At 39.1% G+C, this 17,312-nt stretch overlaps 1 protein-coding gene across 3 annotated transcripts in view; it reads right to left on the reverse strand.

The window, feature by feature from the left end:
* BIVM (basic, immunoglobulin-like variable motif containing) overlaps positions 1-17,312 on the reverse strand; it is a 32,362-nt gene that overhangs the window by 2,384 nt on the left and 12,666 nt on the right. The window contains exons 3-9 of one of the 3 annotated variants that reach the window (XM_007461515.1): positions 14,475-14,604; positions 10,738-10,833; positions 10,339-10,443; positions 10,026-10,120; positions 3,406-3,538; positions 1,206-1,289; positions 165-261 (exon numbers count right to left, since the gene is read on the reverse strand). In XM_007461515.1, the coding sequence (XP_007461577.1) occupies positions 165-261; positions 1,206-1,289; positions 3,406-3,538; positions 10,026-10,120; positions 10,339-10,443; positions 10,738-10,833; positions 14,475-14,604 (740 nt within the window). Of the gene's footprint in view, positions 1-148; positions 262-1,205; positions 1,293-3,405; positions 3,539-10,025; positions 10,121-10,338; positions 10,444-10,737; positions 10,834-14,474; positions 14,605-17,312 lie in introns of those variants that run through there. The other 2 variants (XM_007461514.1, XM_007461516.1) reach the window with 2 other exon arrangements.

Here is a 17,312-nt window from a genome sequence, read left to right on the forward strand (position 1 = left end):
TAACCTTTCCTTTTGAAGATACCCCTGTGTCCTTAAAGTAATTTTCACTTTTCTGTCTAAAATGGTCTGAACTGGGTTTCTGTTATTTACAACCTAGAGTGCTGGGTAAAATAATTGCATTTTGGCCAGTTGAGAAATACTTTGAAATACAATGGTGTTCTTACCTTCTTCGTTTTTCGATACTGCAGCCCCCTCTCTAAGTGCCGGATATCTAGATATTCTGGATTTTGAGTGTTTAGATCAGTAACAATATCTGCCCACCTATTGTTAAGGAAGGATAAAGCACAGTTTTCTTTAAGTTCAAAATACTATCGTAATGGAACTTTTCACATGAGCAATTTGCTAAAGAAGCACCATGGCAATAATTCTCTTATCACAGTATTGTTGCATCCAATAAGCTTTCATAAATCCTTGTTTTTATGACAATTCTGTTTATCCAACTATTGCCAAGGTTAAAAGTGGTTACTCTGCATATGAAATAACTATATATCAGCCTGTTAGATGACATCCTGCAGGGTAACACAGAAACATTCGATATTTCCTTTTTAATTGGAGTCAAGTACATTTTCAAAAGATTTATAAGTTAATATGTCTTTACTCACAAACAACATGATTGATTGTAAAGAAAATCCAAAGCAATTTGTAAGTGCTTTGGATTGCAAAACTATTACTAAAACCAATAAGTGAATTTGGTAAAGATGCAAGATTTAAGTCCTATATAGAAAAATCCATTGTATTTCTGTACACTAACAGAAAATAATTGGGAGATGAAATGTTTTAAAAATCAATTTGCAAGAATAATATCTTGTAATAACCTATAATGGAAAATAATCTGAAAAAATATATATATATATATATATATAACTGAATCATTTTGCAGTACATCCAAAACTAACACAACATTGTAAATCAACTATACTTCAATTAAATAAATTTACAATAGCATCAAAAAATATACACAGGGAAACTTTTAACAAAATACATATAAAACTCTATGCTAAAAATACAAAACATTGCTGAAAGAAATTAAAGCTCTAATTAAGTGGAGATATAGTCTATGTTCATAATGGGAAGACTCCATATTGTTCAGATGTAATTCTCCCCAAACTAAACTATGGATTCTATGGATTCTACTCTACTCAAAATTCCAACAGGCTTTTTAGCAGAAATTGAAAAAAAGGGGGAGAGGGAAGGAGTTAACATACTTTTTGCAGTGAATAGCAGGATGTTTTCTACTTGATTCTCCAATTAAGATCCAATATTCTACTTCTTGTGGTGAGAGGGGGCCCCTGCTAAATAAAAAATACATTCACAGTAAGCTTCATAAAGTCATTCACCTCCTTGAAAATACTGCTTCAATTATACACTGATAAAAGGTACACTGAAGTTTATGCATAGATAGCAGTCACCAACACTAGAATAGATATTGGAGTTTAGGCTTGAACAAATATCTGAAGGCCATTAAAGAGAAAGCATAAATTAAATTTAGGTTTAGAGGGCTTCCCTGGTGGCGCAGTGGTTGAGAGTCCGCCTGCCGATGCAGGGTGCACGGGTTCGTGCCCGGTCCGGGAAGATCCCACATGCCGCGGAGCTGCTGGGCCCGTGAGCCATGGCCGCTGAGCCTGCGCGTCCGGAGCCTGTGCTCCGCAACGGGAGAGGCCACAACAGTGAGAGGCCCGCATACCGAAAAAAAAAAAATTTAGGTTTAGATCCCCTCTTACAAAATATAGGGCTAAAAATCCACCTCTCAGCATTTAGGAGGAAAAAAAAAAATCCTAGCATGCTACCCACCAGTACCCTTAAGCTACACTTCTTTCAGTTTGCATTCAAAAGGCATCCCAAAGATAAAACCCTAAAGCAGGGCTTCCCTGGTGGCGCAGTGGTTGAGAGTCCGCCTGCCGATGCAGGGGACACGAGTTCGTGCCCCGGTCTGGGAAGATCCCACATGCAGTGGAGCGGCTGGGAAGATCCCACATGCAGTGGAGCGGCTGGGAAGATCCCACATGCAGTGGAGCGGCTGGGAAGATCCCACATGCAGTGGAGCGGCTGGGAAGATCCCAAAAAAAAAAAAAAAGAAAAACCCTGAAGCAGCAATACACCTGTAGAACTTTTAAACATACTGACATCCTAACCCCACCCCTGGAAACTCTAATTCAAGTAGGTGTAGGGTGGAGCACAGGGAAGTATTTACGCAGCTGTAAAAGCATCTCAGGTGGTTCTTAGGTTCAGGCAGAGGTGAAGAGCTCTCCTCTAAAGGGGGACAAGTAGGAGTACCTACTTCTTCGTTTTACATTTGACAGGTGTCTGGAGTAAGGTGAAGCTGCAGGATCAAACTATAGAAAAAAACCACAATAAACCCCACAGCCAGAGAGATGAATAGGACACTTAAGCATCTGGAGAGACACCGTGGTTTTTCTCTTGCTTCTCATTCACAAAAATACAACGTCCAGCTTCCCCACCCAAAGGCCGCATGGCCTCCAGCCTCAAAGAGCCCATCCTACCCCAGATGACCAAGCCACGTTCTCCCAGCCTGACCTTCAGCCCTCGCTGAGAAAGCAATGCTGCCTGTTCTCCTTCTCATTCACCAATGCCACCCACCCAGATAGAACAAACCAGAACTCAGCTGGGTGAGGATAACTGTGCCTATCAATCAACGGTTCTACTCAGAGTACTCATGGCTTCTGTTTTCAACATTCTCAAATAGGACACTTCTTCCTCTGCTTTCAACTACCCATCTCAACCCATCAATAAGAAAACTTGCTAAGGAGGAAAAAAAGTATTAACATTCAGTCACCCTCTCTTATTTACAGGCTGTCTCTTCTAAAACAATACAAGTTTACCTGGAAGTAGACATACATAGTTAATAAAATAGAAACTTTGGATCAACAAAGGAACAAATATAACCATTAGGGTAATATGGTTCTTGATATTAGAAATAAAAATTGGCTGCAGGCTTCCTGGTAGCCAGGACAAAAGGGGAACCCTGATAAATTTCACGTTATTCACCATAAGAAAGGAAATGCTTTTTCATGTACTCAGTTGCGACAGTCTTCTTGACACTAGATTCCACAGTACATTATCCCTGTGGGATCCTGGATGAGATCACGGAGACATAATATGTAAAGTCCTTTGCGGCCATTTTATAATAAACATAAAAGTGATTTTTCAAATGGCTTTCTCTTTTCATGACTCTAACAATAGTATCTAAGTGGATAATGTAAAAGCACAATTAACCAAACAATTCTGCAGAAGATTAAGCTACTATGTTTAAAAGACTAGTCTCAGTTGTTGTAAGGAAAGCAAATCACCAAGTCTTCCAATGTCTAATCAACCAAATATTTCTTAAATGCTTTCTACAATATATTTTCCTGGTGGAGTATCCACATAAAATACAGAAATGCTTACCTGAATGCTTTATTAGCTTTAACAGGGGTTGCTTCAAAGCCAATTGGACAAAAATAATGATTTTGACAATGGTAGATATAAGCTAACGATTCATCTTTCAATCCATGAGTTAATTTCGACAAGGCCCCGGAAGCTACAAAAAACAAAAACAAACCAACTGAGGGACCATAAAGCACTATCTATGCTTTATACAAACAACTTGTTAAGGACTCAAAGACAGAAAAGATATTACTTGGAACACATGGACGTTGCTGGGGAAAAACAATGAAAAGCTATCTAAAGGTTAAAAAATAATTAATGGATTTCAGTTTTGCCCTTTAGACTGAAATTCAGGCAAACTGAATAGCAAACTAAAAAACTGAAAGTCCTTGCTTACCCAAACCTTCAAATAGCATACATGCTTGTCTACAAAATTTAATTACCATGTAAAACCTAATACCTAGTGTATACAGCAATGGTCTCAACTCCTCTGGTTGTACACATCTGTCACTTGAAATTTCTGAGTAAGCATGCCCATTATAAGCATGTTTGTTTATAAGCTTTGTACATATACTACTGTACTAATATGTCTTTATAAAAGATACACAAAAAGTAGAAATTTTTAATTAGATTAAAATATAAACATTCTAATACATTCTTCCCATACCACAATGATCACCTTGCAGCTGCCATAATGCGGACATCCCAATCTGAGGACCACTGCGGTATATGGATAAATATAAACTCCAAACAAGTTCCAAAAATGAAAACTTTTCCCCACTAACACACACTTCAATCCCTTCTACAAGTCACACAAACCAGAGGAAAGACTTTCACAAGCCAAGTGATAAGAACATCTTAAGAGACGGGCTGGTAGTACCACAGCATCCTCTTAATAACTGCTTCTCCTTGTATATTTCCCATGGCTGCATATATTACTTATGAAGTAATTTCAAAAGTATTACCATAAGAAATGACGCACACAAGGCAATCTGTTCTACTAAAATCTCTATTTCATAAGGATAAATAGGTCTTTCTGCTGTTTTGGGTTGATTTCCCCAGACGAGTTAAAAACTGACATCCAAGGGCAGCTCTAAATGAAGAATGATAAGACCTAAAATTCAGAAGATGGTCAATATTTCATTTCTATAGCTGAACTTGATTGTAGAGATGTTTCAGGATAGTAAGCAAATGTAAATAGACAGATTTAGACTCCTCATAAATTCAGTAAATACTAAAGATGTTTATACACATAAGTGTTTTAGAAAGAACTCTTGAAATCTTTTTAAAATTGTGAAAATGCCAAGTAAAAAGTTATCTGAAATAACTAAAACTTTTTCATGAAAGAACTTTATTGTAGCTTCCTAATGGAAATCTTTAAGTATTTCACACTTTCCTCCTTAAGTCAAATGTAACACAAAACAGCTGATTACTGTGATTATGAATAGTAGTCACATAAATATACTAGAATATATTCAGGGGCAAATGAGATAGTTATGAACATTTGCTCTCATTAATATTCACAGTATTTCATCTGCTACAAATACTCTATGACCAAGTCCTAGTTTTCTAGAGGACAGAGGTGGTGTTTCTTCTTTGGCATAATTATCATGCTCCTCAAGAATGTTTCTTCTTCTTACTTCAGGGTTACATGACAACATTCTGATAGATTTAGGTTAGGAATCAGCGAACTTTTTCCTAAAGGGCCAGTTAGTAAATGTTGGAGGTTTGTGGATCATGGGCAGTATGCACACTACTCAACTCTGCCACTGTAGCTGAAAGCAGCCACAGACAAAAGCAGCCAAAGGCCATGTGTAAGCAAATGGATACGTCTTTGTGCCAATAAAACTTTATTCACAAAATGGGCTGCCGGCTCATGGGCTGTTGTTTGCAGACCTCTAATTTAGATCAATAATTTTCAAACATATTTTGAGATGGAATCCCTTCTGCAAGGGAAATTTACATGCCAGCCCAGTCCATAACAGGGATCAAAGCAGAGTTGCTGTGGCCAAAGAGGAGGAATAGGGAATCTAGGTGCCCACCCCTTGCCCCCCATCAGCCCGAGGCAAACTCAACTGAGCACAGATTGAAATTTGCACACTGAATTTCCTATCAATGGAAGGAAATTCCTATCTGAACTTCCTATCAATGGAAGGAAATTCCTATCTGAATTTCCTATCAATGGAAGGAAATTCCTATCTGAATTTTCTATCAATGGAAGACCACACTCTTTATAAAGAAGCTGAATAGAATCTCTTTAGAAAGACTACAGCAGTAGTTCTCAAACTAGAGCACAAAGGGCTTGTTAAATAACAGATTGCTGGTACCTACCCCCTCGGTAACTGACGCAGTAGGTCTGGGGTGGGGACCAAGAATTTGCGTGTCTAACAAGTTATCAGGTGATGATGATATTCATCCAGGGGCCACATTTTGAGAGTCACTGGTCTAAGATTAAGAGGAAAATTTCGTTTAACTCAACTCAGGAAGTAAATTATGAGCATCTACTAACTACAACAGCAACCACAGGGAAACAAGAGATAAGGAATACACAGTACCTCAAGCTGCCCTCGTAAAACAAGTAACTTTGATATAGGGTGGAAAAGGACAATGCCACAAAAAAAGGGTGTAATTCAAAGGAGAAAGCGCACATCAGGTTTGAGGAACCAAGAAGGGGGTGGCACCCAAGACAGAACATAATCAAGTGGCAGCATTTCAACAATCCAGACAGAGGAAAGAGCATGAGGAGAAAACAAAACCACTGCAGAGGAGGGATGGAATCAGGGAACAGCGTGTAGCCCAGTTCAGAATGTAGGGCACGACAGTGTGGAGAGGCCTACAGTAGGGCACCCCCAGAATTTCAGGATAAGGTCAGAAAAAGATCACCCTCTGAAATAAAAGACAGTAAAGACAATATTTAATACATTAAGCTAGTCATCCAAGAAAGTGATTCTATTTAGGAGAAGACATATAAATGTGTTACAGATGGAAACTAAATTCAGAACGACGTTGAGTCTAGACCAGAGTATATCGAAAAATCTGAAACTTAAGAGACAAAGCAACCACTACCAAACACAGAGCCATGATGTGCATGGTGTAGAGAATGCAGAACAAACTAGAATTAGCCAGCCTGCTGTACTGTGAAGAACAGTATATGTCCTGAGCAGCCGAGAGAATGCTGGTGCTTTTGATAGTGTATTTCTCACTCTCAGTTAATATATTAACATACTAACATTTTTTGAGCTTGTTTAGTACAAGTCAGTTTTGTAAAGCCTTATCATCTATAGAAGAACTCCAGAGAACTCTAAAAGAACTTATTAGGATGTATTTTTATACCCTCAAAGACAAGGACCAGATTCTGTAACCCAGCAACATAGTATCATCCTGCAAGGGTCCTCCTCCCTTGACATCTTTTAAATCCAACTGGTACGTGGAGGACAGCAGGGAAAGACCAATCTGTTCTTGCCTGGAACGATGCTAAGGAGTTTACGCTTTAAGCAAGCACTAGAGAGCTCCCAAAGTAAAAAGGGATATATTCGCAACACACGTCAAAAAAATTTATCCAGGCTTGTGTCTAATATGAACTGGAGAAAACCAGAGGACGAGGAAAACAGAATATGAATGCACAGTCCATCCAAGATGCATTAAGACACTGTAGTTAACTGGTAGCAATGGCCAGGGTGTGGGTATACATGAGTTATGTCAGGATAGGGCAGAGGTAGATATTCTTGGCTAAGCAAATATAAGAAGTTACAATATCTACCAGAAGAATAAAAATGAAATACATGAATATTAGTGTAATTTTCAAGCTAGGTATTAAAAACAAACGAATCTAGACAAACTTGGTAGCTAAGTGAACCAACAGTTTGAAGTTACTCAAATAATAATAAAATAATAATAATACAATAATAGGAAGTGAATAATAAGTGAACCAATAGTTTGAAGCTAACATTGGCAACTTCTGGCACAAATTTTTATTATGAGTAATTACATCTCTAAAAAAAATACTTCAACTCATATTCATAGTCAAACCTATTAATTTTGTCTTTATTCCAGGAGTGAGCTCAGTTTACATTTCCTGAAGGCCCACTGGAAATAAGCATGTCGATCAGCAAATAGGGAGTTACGAAAGAAGCGTAGTCCCCAGGAAAACGTAAAGCCTGTTGTGGGAAACAGGCCTGATATTCCTTAAAAAAAAATCTAAACAACAACAACAACAAAAGATACAAAGTATTTTCTTAAATGCACACTAACAACTAGCAATGGTTTTCACTACTGAATATCCCAGAGACAAATGAGAAAAGCCTATCTCTGCAGCTCTTTCTTCTACAATGAGAGGGAACAGAAAAGGCTTCTGCTTGACACGGGTAGTACTCTCCCAACTCTGAACACAATCAGAAGTCCCAGGGTCACATGTGCAAGGCCAGGGGGCATCAAAGGGCTATTGAGGGCACTCCCTACGGTCAAGGAGACGGGCAGACACGTGAAAAAGATGCAATGTAATATAAAGCTGCACACTCCAAATGCTAAACAACAGATGCAAACAATCAGAACTAAAGGAATTAAGAGAAATCCAAGCATCAGAGATAAGGCAGGGCTTGCAAGGGACCACTGATTCTTGAAGCAGAAGACAAGGATATTCCAAGGGGGAAGCAGATCAAATATCCTTCAGGAAACACACATAGACAAAGAGACAGTGAGGAGTGAAGGGTTGTAATGGGGACGATGAACACAGGAATCAAACTGGGAAAATATAGTATTGAAATTTATTTAAAGAAATTACAGCAACCATTCCTTTCCCCTCCCAAAAAAGAGGGGGTGGGGGGAGAGAAGAGCTTATTTATCCTATTACTCGAAGGAAAAACACGGAGCTATGTTGGAAAGTATATTCTTTCTTAGTTTCTAATTGCCTGATCAATTACTGAGAGAGATTGTGTTGACAGCCTCACTGGAAACAAACAAAAAAAATTACACACCATGTAAAGCCGTCCTTCCCACGAAGACAGGCCCCACTGCAAATGCACAGAGTTCAGTTAGGAAGAATAAAAGCTAACATTTATTGAGTCCTTACTCTGTGTCAAGCAAGGTATCAAGTGTATTACAAATATGTCTCCTTTTATCTTCACAGTGACCCCATGGGGTGGCTCAGTAAGTGAGTGTTTACGTGCCTTGTTCAAGGTCACAAAACCAGTATGTGCAGAAACCAACATATGAACTCCAAGTTTGCCTGACTCACAACCAACTTGATAGACCTGCTAAAGGTCAACAGAAATATACCCTATTCTTTGTTCACTCCTTGATTTTGATAAACCATATACCCTCTCTGCTGACAGACTCCTGCTTGACCAAACTTCAGTTAGGCATCTCTGAGCCCTCTCCTCAGCTAGGCTTGGACCTTGGGCTTCTGTGTCCATCCTTGCTGAATCCAGTTTTAGCAAAATTCCTGCTGAAATCAGCTTAGAGAGAATCCCCCCCACCCTGAATACCTGATCAAGGTCCTCACCCTTCACCCTTGGCCGCTCACTTTGGGAGTTGGCTACAAATTCCCAGCTGTCTTTGTTGTATTCAGGGTTGAGCCAGATCTCTCTCCCATATCCCAGTTCTGCGTTACAACAGTCTTCAGTAAAGTCTTCCTTACCCTTTTAACAAGTGTCAGAATAAAATTTTCAAGTATCAGAATAAAATTTTCTTTAAAATTTTCCTTAACACTGTATTGTAGGTTTCTGATTGTAAAGTCAAAAGATGACTGTGAAGGGGCTTCCCTGGTGACGCAGTGGTTGAGAGTCCGCCTGCCGATGCAGGGGACGCGGGTTCATGCCCCGGTCGGGGAAGATCCCACATGCCGCGGAGTGGCTGGGCCCGTGAGCCATGGCCACTGAGCCTGCGCGTCTGGAGCCTGTGCTCCACAACGGGAGAGGCCACAACAGTGAGAGGCCCGCGTACCGCAAAAAAAACAAAAACAAAAACAAAAATAAAAGACGACTGTGAAATTTTTAAAATGGAAATTGTCAAATAATGCAAATTATTTAACTAGTGCATAACTAAAACAATTCTAAGGATCAACTCCAAAACTCTCTGTTATAATCAAGACCCTTCTAAAATAGAACTTTGTCCCTTTCATAGTTCATTGTCCTGTTGTTATATGTTATTATGCAGGTCTGACATCAAATATTCTAAAATCCTTGCATTCCCTTTTAGGAAGAGGAACTGCAAATTCCATGCCGCTTCCTGAAAGGGTTTCAGTAGCAGGCAAGTAAGCACATGTGTGCACGCGCGCGCGTGCGCGCGTGCGCACACACACACACACACACACACACACACACACACACACACACACGAACACCATGGACCCAAACAATACAGTGTGTTAAAGTAGTGTTTATGACATGCCTTGAAGCTTTAAAAGTTCTTCATGCAAAGATGAAAAGAATTAAAATATTAAACTGTATATCGAAAAGTGCCCTACATATTACTGTTATCTATTATGATTTCCCCTTGGATAAAGAGTGATACACTGTAGACTGTATTTAGGATTTACATCATGTGCCATGAATCAAAACCAATCTTCAAGATGGATCCTAAAGCGTGTGTGTGTGTGTGTGTGTGTGTGTGTGTGTGTGTAAATCTTCCACATGTTTACTTACCAGTTTCTCCAGCTGTTTTATTCTTCCCATGAGGCTTATATAGAACATACGAGCACCCTTTTACGTGGAAGTGGTCATTAATTTGTCTAAACCATCTGAAAATAACAAGAAGACTCACTCATAGCAACAGTTCCATAACAAAGAAGGCACTATTCCAATTCCAGAGAAATTCAGGCAGAGCCCAAGTCTGGCATATCTACCAGAGGTTGGGCCCAAACAGCTGGATGCATGGTTTACTATCAATGCACATCTACAGCATTATTATTTTGCAGAACTAGAAATAAGGTATTGCTTCTAAGCGAGGGCTTCGTACCTCATAAGTGTCGTATTTCCAGTGAAAGGGCCGAACCTAATATCCTCAAACGGGGGTTGAAAACCCAAAATATGTAAAGCTTCTTCTTGGGTGATAGCTGGAAGACTACGAAAGAAATATTGTCTTTCATTTCACAGTTCCAATCATATGCAAATATAACCTGTCTCAATGTTACTGTGTCTGTCTGATTTGCAAACAATTTTAGTAGTATTTTTCATTTTTATTTTATCAAAAATAATGCATGCACATATTTTTAGCTAAAAGGCTTAAAACAAAATACGGCAGTTTTTCCCCAATTTATGAAAAATCTGTTCTTAAAAATCTTCCATTATAGAAAAAGCAACACCTAATAACTTTTGAATTTGAAGTTGAGGGATACCACTAAATTAACATACTTACTTTCCAGCTCCCATTGTGCTGTATAAGAAATTCCAACAAGAAATTAATGAGGAGATACCACAAGAAGTCTTATACTGTGGTCGGCTTATGCAGTACCTGAGAAAATAAAAGACTGTTTTCACTTGAATGAATACAAAATATACATACAGAAATAGAACACTCATGGCAACTGAGTGTGTTACATAATGAAAACTTTGATCATTTAAACCACCAGTGTAAAATCTTTATTCATTTATTTTCATATTTATTCAACACATTATAAATGCATAATGACAATAAATCATGTATTTTAAGAATGATGGCTAAGTATGACTAACTATTAGTTAAAGTGGATGTTACCCAAGCCAATGGAAAAAAAATTAAAGATATATAAATTTAGACACCAACTATTAAAATTTCAATGTAAACTCCTAGTTGAGCTACACATATGATTATTTGCAACTTCAGTTGTAGTTCTTTATACAGTCTGGATATTAACCCTTTATCAGATATGTGATATGCAAATGTTTTCTCCCACCTTGTAGGTTGCCTTTTCACTTTGTTGATTATTTCCTTTGACGCACAGAATTGTTTAAGTTTGATGTCGTCCCATTGGTTTTTCTTTTGTTACCTATGCTTTTGGCATCATACCCCAGAAATCAATGCCAAATCCAATGTCATGAAGCTTTTCCCCTATGTTTTCTTCTAGGAGTTTTATAGTTTTAGGTCCTACATTTATGTCTTTAATCAATTTTGAGTTATTTTTTGTGTATGATGTGAAGAAAAGGTCTTAAAAGACCTTTTAAGAGGTCTTTTAAGGTATCCTTCATTCTTTCACATGTGGGTATCCACTTTTCCCAGCACCATTTTCTGAAGAGACTGTCCCTTCCTCATCCTGTGGTCTGAGCACCCTTGCAGAAGATTATTTGCCTGTTTACATGAATGTCTATTTCTGAGCTTTATTCTGTTCCACTGGTCTATATGCCTGTCTTTATGCCAGTACCACACTGTCTTAGTTACTGTAGCTTTGTAATATGTTTTGAAATCAGGAAGTGTGTGGCCTGTGTTGCCCTCCTGCAATCACCACCTTCCCTGTAATTCACTAAAGGCAGTGTCCTCAGCTGGTATCTAGGGGATAAGCTGGAACCTTGGTGGCAATCAGCACAATGTTTCCTTCTGCAACCTTCTCTGCATTTCTGTAGTGCTAATCTGGATCTCCACAAAGAACTCAGATTCTTCCCCACTGACTCAACGGCTCATACCCTTAGATCTAACCAAAGAGTCACCAAACAGTTTGGGGTCATCCATGAACTTTAAAGAAACCTGCATTGTTTGAGGCCAGCAGTAATCTGTGAGTTCTTGGCATCTCCTTTCTGTTAGTCCAGAATGCACAGGATTTGAAAAGTGTATTAGAGTCTATGGTTTGGGGATGATGCTATTTCTTTGCTTCAGGGAAGATAGAGGTTTCCACATTTTTCATTTTGCTGTTATTGTTTTCATGGGTTTGAGGGAAGGAGTGGAGTAAAAAGACCTTACTCTGTCATATTTCAATCTCCCTCTTCCATCTTAAACACTTCTTCACAAATCCTTGGGATCAACCCTAGGCACTTTTAAGATTTTTCACATTTTTTCATCAATCCAAACCTGTTTACTGGTCTTGTTCATGACCAGCTTAAAACTTTTACCAACATTCTACTATCTTCTGTGGGTCTTTCCATTCCATCTCTAATCTTGTAATATACTCTGGGAAATAAGCTTGCAATCCTGGTAATTTTTCCCCCTCGATTATTTCTCCTATCTGTCCTTCCTCATCCAAGTCTTTATGTCCTCACATATTATACTATTAAATATAATTACTCATATATGTGGTTATAACAAATCTTAAGTCTAAGGGATTCAGAGCAAAATGCGCAAAGCCTCGCTCCAAAAAAACTGAAATTAATGTTTTTGATTTGTGTCTCTTCTCCAATACACTCTACATACTAACTATTGATACTAACAATTTATCTTTGTAAAATATCCTTTTGTTAAGAAATCATCAATGGCTTATCCCTACTCCAGAAAAAAAAATCTAAATCCTTAACCTGATATCCAAGAACTAGATCGTGACGTGTGTTATAAAGAAAGAACATGGGGACTTCCCTGGTGGCGCAGTGGTTAAGAATCCGCCTGCCAATGCGGGGGACACGGGTTCAAGCCCTGCTCCGGGAAGATCCCACATGCCGCAGAGCAACTAAGCCTGTGCCCACAACTACTGAGCCTGTGCTCTAGAGCCCATGAGCCACAACTACTGAGCCCATGTGCCACAACTACTGAAGCCCGCGTGCCTAGAGCTTGTGCTCTGCAACAAGAGAAGCCACCGCAATGAGAAGCCCACGCACTGCAACAAAGAGTAGCCCCTGCTCACCACAACTAGAGAAAGCCTGCGTGCAGCAATGAAGACCCAACGCAGCCAAAAATTAATTAATTAATTAAAAAAAAAAAGAAAGAACATGGACTTTGGAGTCCAACTCTCTTCAGTTTCAATACCACATCTGTGTATTTGCTATGTGACGCTGAGTAAGTTTCTTAGCTTCTCTGAGCCTCGCTCCAGACAGGCTGATCTACTTTTTATTACCAACCTGCCAGACACTTTCCCACCATCCGTTCAAAGACCTTTAGACCCTCCATCCCCTCAGATTTCCTCTCTTAAGACCCAGCTCCTCAGTGAAGCCTTTCAGTAATCATTACCACCTCTCATATTGGTTGTTTATTCCCACCGATCATCTGACAAATTTCCTGAGATATTTTACATTTTCCACTGTTCTCAACTAGATTGGAGAACAAACACCTGTTTTGTACATCTCTGTATTCTCAGCCCACAGTAAATGGTCCAATATTTATTAAATAAGTGAAAAAATCTAATATTTCTAAAGCCTCACACAAAACGATTTTTAAAACCTCAAATTATAGATCAGTAATATTTAAAAGCTATCACAAATTAAACATCTTTTTCTTTAGAATAGGAACTGTATGTTAAGGTCACCAAATGGCCCCAGTTGGTAAGTGAAAGATCTTATTAAAAGAATGCCAGTTAGTAAAGGCAGAAGAAATGATAGAATTTTGAAATTGCACCATTTTATAATAGGATTCAGGCAGGGGTCATCAATGCGTCTGGCTGAAACCACGAGGTGAAAAGTTGATGGTTACCTAGATGCTAACCCAATGCCACCGTCACCCCACTGATTACTTGTTGGTTCCAGAAGAAAAAAGGGAACTTGACAATGTGGGCTGAGGCTGTTGCCACCTCCTTAATCCAGTAATCACTCTTAGGATCTCTAATATCAGATGACCAAACACCATGTACCTTCTGATGGGATATCAGGATGAAGGTCACAGGGCCACCTAGGCAGTATTCTTGCCCAAAATGTTCAACCAGAATCTAATCAAGTCTTTATATCTAACTTCTGGTTTATAAGGACTGAGGCTATATGAGTAATTTAGACCACCAGCAGGAAAGGAATCACACAAATTGGGGAAGAATCAGATGGGGAATGTTCTAGTTCAGAAGAGATTTATGGGTCACAACAAGCAAACACAATATGTGGTTCATGGTGGGTCCCACTCTGAACAACCAAGTGTGAAGACATTTTCGGAAAAATCTGGGAAATCTGAATTTAGCCTGGAAATGAGATGCTAAGGAAATATTGTTAACTTCATTAGGTATGACAATGGTACTGTGGTCAGGTAAAAAAAAAAGGTCAATTTTTAGAGATTACCATCGTCTGAGGTCTAATACTTTCCGCTGCTTAATATCTTCAAGAGGAGAATACTGAGGCCACTCCCTTTGATGTCTTCTTCCTTTCTTGTCTGAAGTTTTTTTCTTGGAAATTTGCTTCTTTCCATTGCCTAGAATACAAGAGTATAAAATGAAGTCAAATGAAGTAAGATGCCAAGGCAATACAATTAATTATGTAACAAAATATAAAAGTAACTAGGTCTGAAAATGCTATTTGCAAACATATTGAAGAAATACATGTATCTTCAAGAATATGCCCCTGCCTTAAAGAGAGACAGAGAGAATAAAAACACATTTAAACAACCATGAATGTTATTTCCTATCAGGTTCTTATATTCCAATCCCTGAGCTAGTTACTTAGCTAGTAAAATAATCAATCACAAAATGTTTTGCCACATCTAGAAAATAAAATGACCAACAGTAAAATATTTAACTAGACCACTTTCCAGAAAATGAAACCTTTCTATAAAACAATAAAGCCACCTTAATGTAACTCTGTTGAGAAAGTAAAAGCAGTAGATCCAGTAATCCGATGATGTGATATTTAAAAATAATTCCAGGCCTACAGAGACCACAACATGGATTAAGAATGATGTACATGGGCTTCCCTGGTGGTGCAGTGGTTGACAGTCCGCCTGCCGATGCAGGGCACACGGGTTCGTGCCCCGGTCCGGGAAGATCCCACCTGCGGCTGGTCCCGTGAGCCATGGCCGCTGAGCCTGCGCGTCCGGAGCCTGTGCTCCGCAACGGGAGAGGCCACAACAGTGAGAGGCCCGCGTACCGCAAAAAAAAAAAAAAAAAAAAAAAAGAATGATGCACATAAGTATATTATTAAAATGCAACTTTAGCACCAGGAGCCAGAATGGAAAACAAAGTCTCCTTTCTGTGTGCAAGTATGTATACATGTGTGGGCACGTGCACACACACACACACACATCACACACATTCTCCAAAAGACACAGGGGGAGGGGAAATTGGGAGCCACACAAAAGGGGAGGCAAAAATGAAAGTGAGACTTTACACTCTTTAATTTTTATACTTTTTAATTTCCATCTAATTGATCACCCAGTCAAAAAATTATATAAATTAAAATATTATTAAATAACATCCAAGCCTCATTTCACTAAAACACCATTAACATTTCAGATAGGACTCTTTCCAAGATGGCGGAGGAGTAAGACGCAGAGATCACCTTCCTCCCCACAGATACACCAGAAATACATCTACACGTGGAGCAACTCCTACAGAACACCTACTGAACGCTGGCAGGAGACCTCAGACCTCCCAAAAGGCAAGAAACTCCCCACGTACCTGGGTAGGGCAAGAGAAAGAGGAATGAACAGAGACAAAGGGATAAGGACGGTACCTGCACCAGTGGGAGGGCCTAAAATCATAATAAGTCCACAGACACCCCAAAACACACCACCAGACGTGGACCTGCCCACTAGAGAGACAAGATCTAGCCTCATACACCACAACACAGCCACTAGTCCCCTCCACCAGGAAGCCTACACAACGCACTGAACCAACCTTAGCCACTGGAGACAGACATCAAAAACAACGGGAGCTACGAACTTGCAGCCTGCAAAAAGGTGAACCCAATCACAGTAAGATAAGCAAAATGAGAAGACAGAAAAACACACAGCAGATGAAGGAGCAGGATAAAAACCCACCAGACCTAACAAATGAAGAGGAAATAGGCAGTCTACCTGAAAAAGAGTTCAGAATAATGATAGTAAAGATGATCCAAAATCTTGGAAATAGAATGGACAAAATGCAAGAAGCAGTTAACAAGGACCTAGAAGAAATAAAGATGAAACAGACAATGATGAACAACACAATAAATGAAATGAAAAATACTCTAGATGGGATCAATAGCAGAATAAATGAGGCAGAAGAACGGATAAGTGACCTGGAAGATAAAATAGTGGAAATAACTACTGCAGAGCAGAATAAAGAAAAAAGAATGAAAAGAACTGAGGACAGTCTCAGAGACCTCTGGGACAACATTAAACGCACCAACATTCGAATTATAGGGGTTCCAGAAGAAGAAGAGAAAAAGAAAGGGACTGAGAAAATATTTGAAGAGATTATAGTTGAAAACTTCCCTAATATGGGAAAGGAAATCGTTAATCAAGTCCAGGAAGCACAGAGAGTCCCATACAGGATAAATTCAAGGAGAAATACGCCAAGACACATATTAATCAAACTGTCAAAAACTAAATACAAAGAAAGCATATTAAAAGCAGCAAGGGAAAAACAACAAATAACACACAAGGGAATCCCCATAAGGTTAACAGCTGATCTCTCAGCAGAAACTCTACAAGCCAGAAGGGAGTGGCAGGACATACTGAAAGTGATGAAGGAGAAAAACCTGCAACCAAGATTACTCTACCCAGCAAGGATCTCATTCAGATTTGATGGAGAAATTAAAACCTTTACAGACAAGCAAAAGCTGAGAGAGTTCAGCACCACCAAACCAGCTTTACAACAAATGCTAAAGGAACTTCTCTAGACAAAAACACAAGAGAAGGAAAAGTCCTATAATAACGAACCCAAAACAATTTAGAAAATGGGAATAGGAACATACATATCGATAATTACCTTAAATGTAAATGGACTAAATGCTCCCACCAAAAGACACAGATTGGCTGAATGGATACAAAAACAAGACCCATATATATGCTGTCTACAAGAGACCCACTTCAGACCTAGAGACACATACAGACTGAAAGTAAGGGGATGGAAAAAGATATTCCATGCAAATGGAAACCAAAAGAAAGCTGGAGTAGCAATTCTCATATCAGACAAAATAGAC

Source organism: Lipotes vexillifer, unplaced genomic scaffold (genome assembly GCF_000442215.2).
Source record: "Lipotes vexillifer unplaced genomic scaffold, Lipotes_vexillifer_v1.1 scaffold655, whole genome shotgun sequence".
Lineage (NCBI taxonomy): Eukaryota > Metazoa > Chordata > Mammalia > Artiodactyla > Lipotidae > Lipotes > Lipotes vexillifer.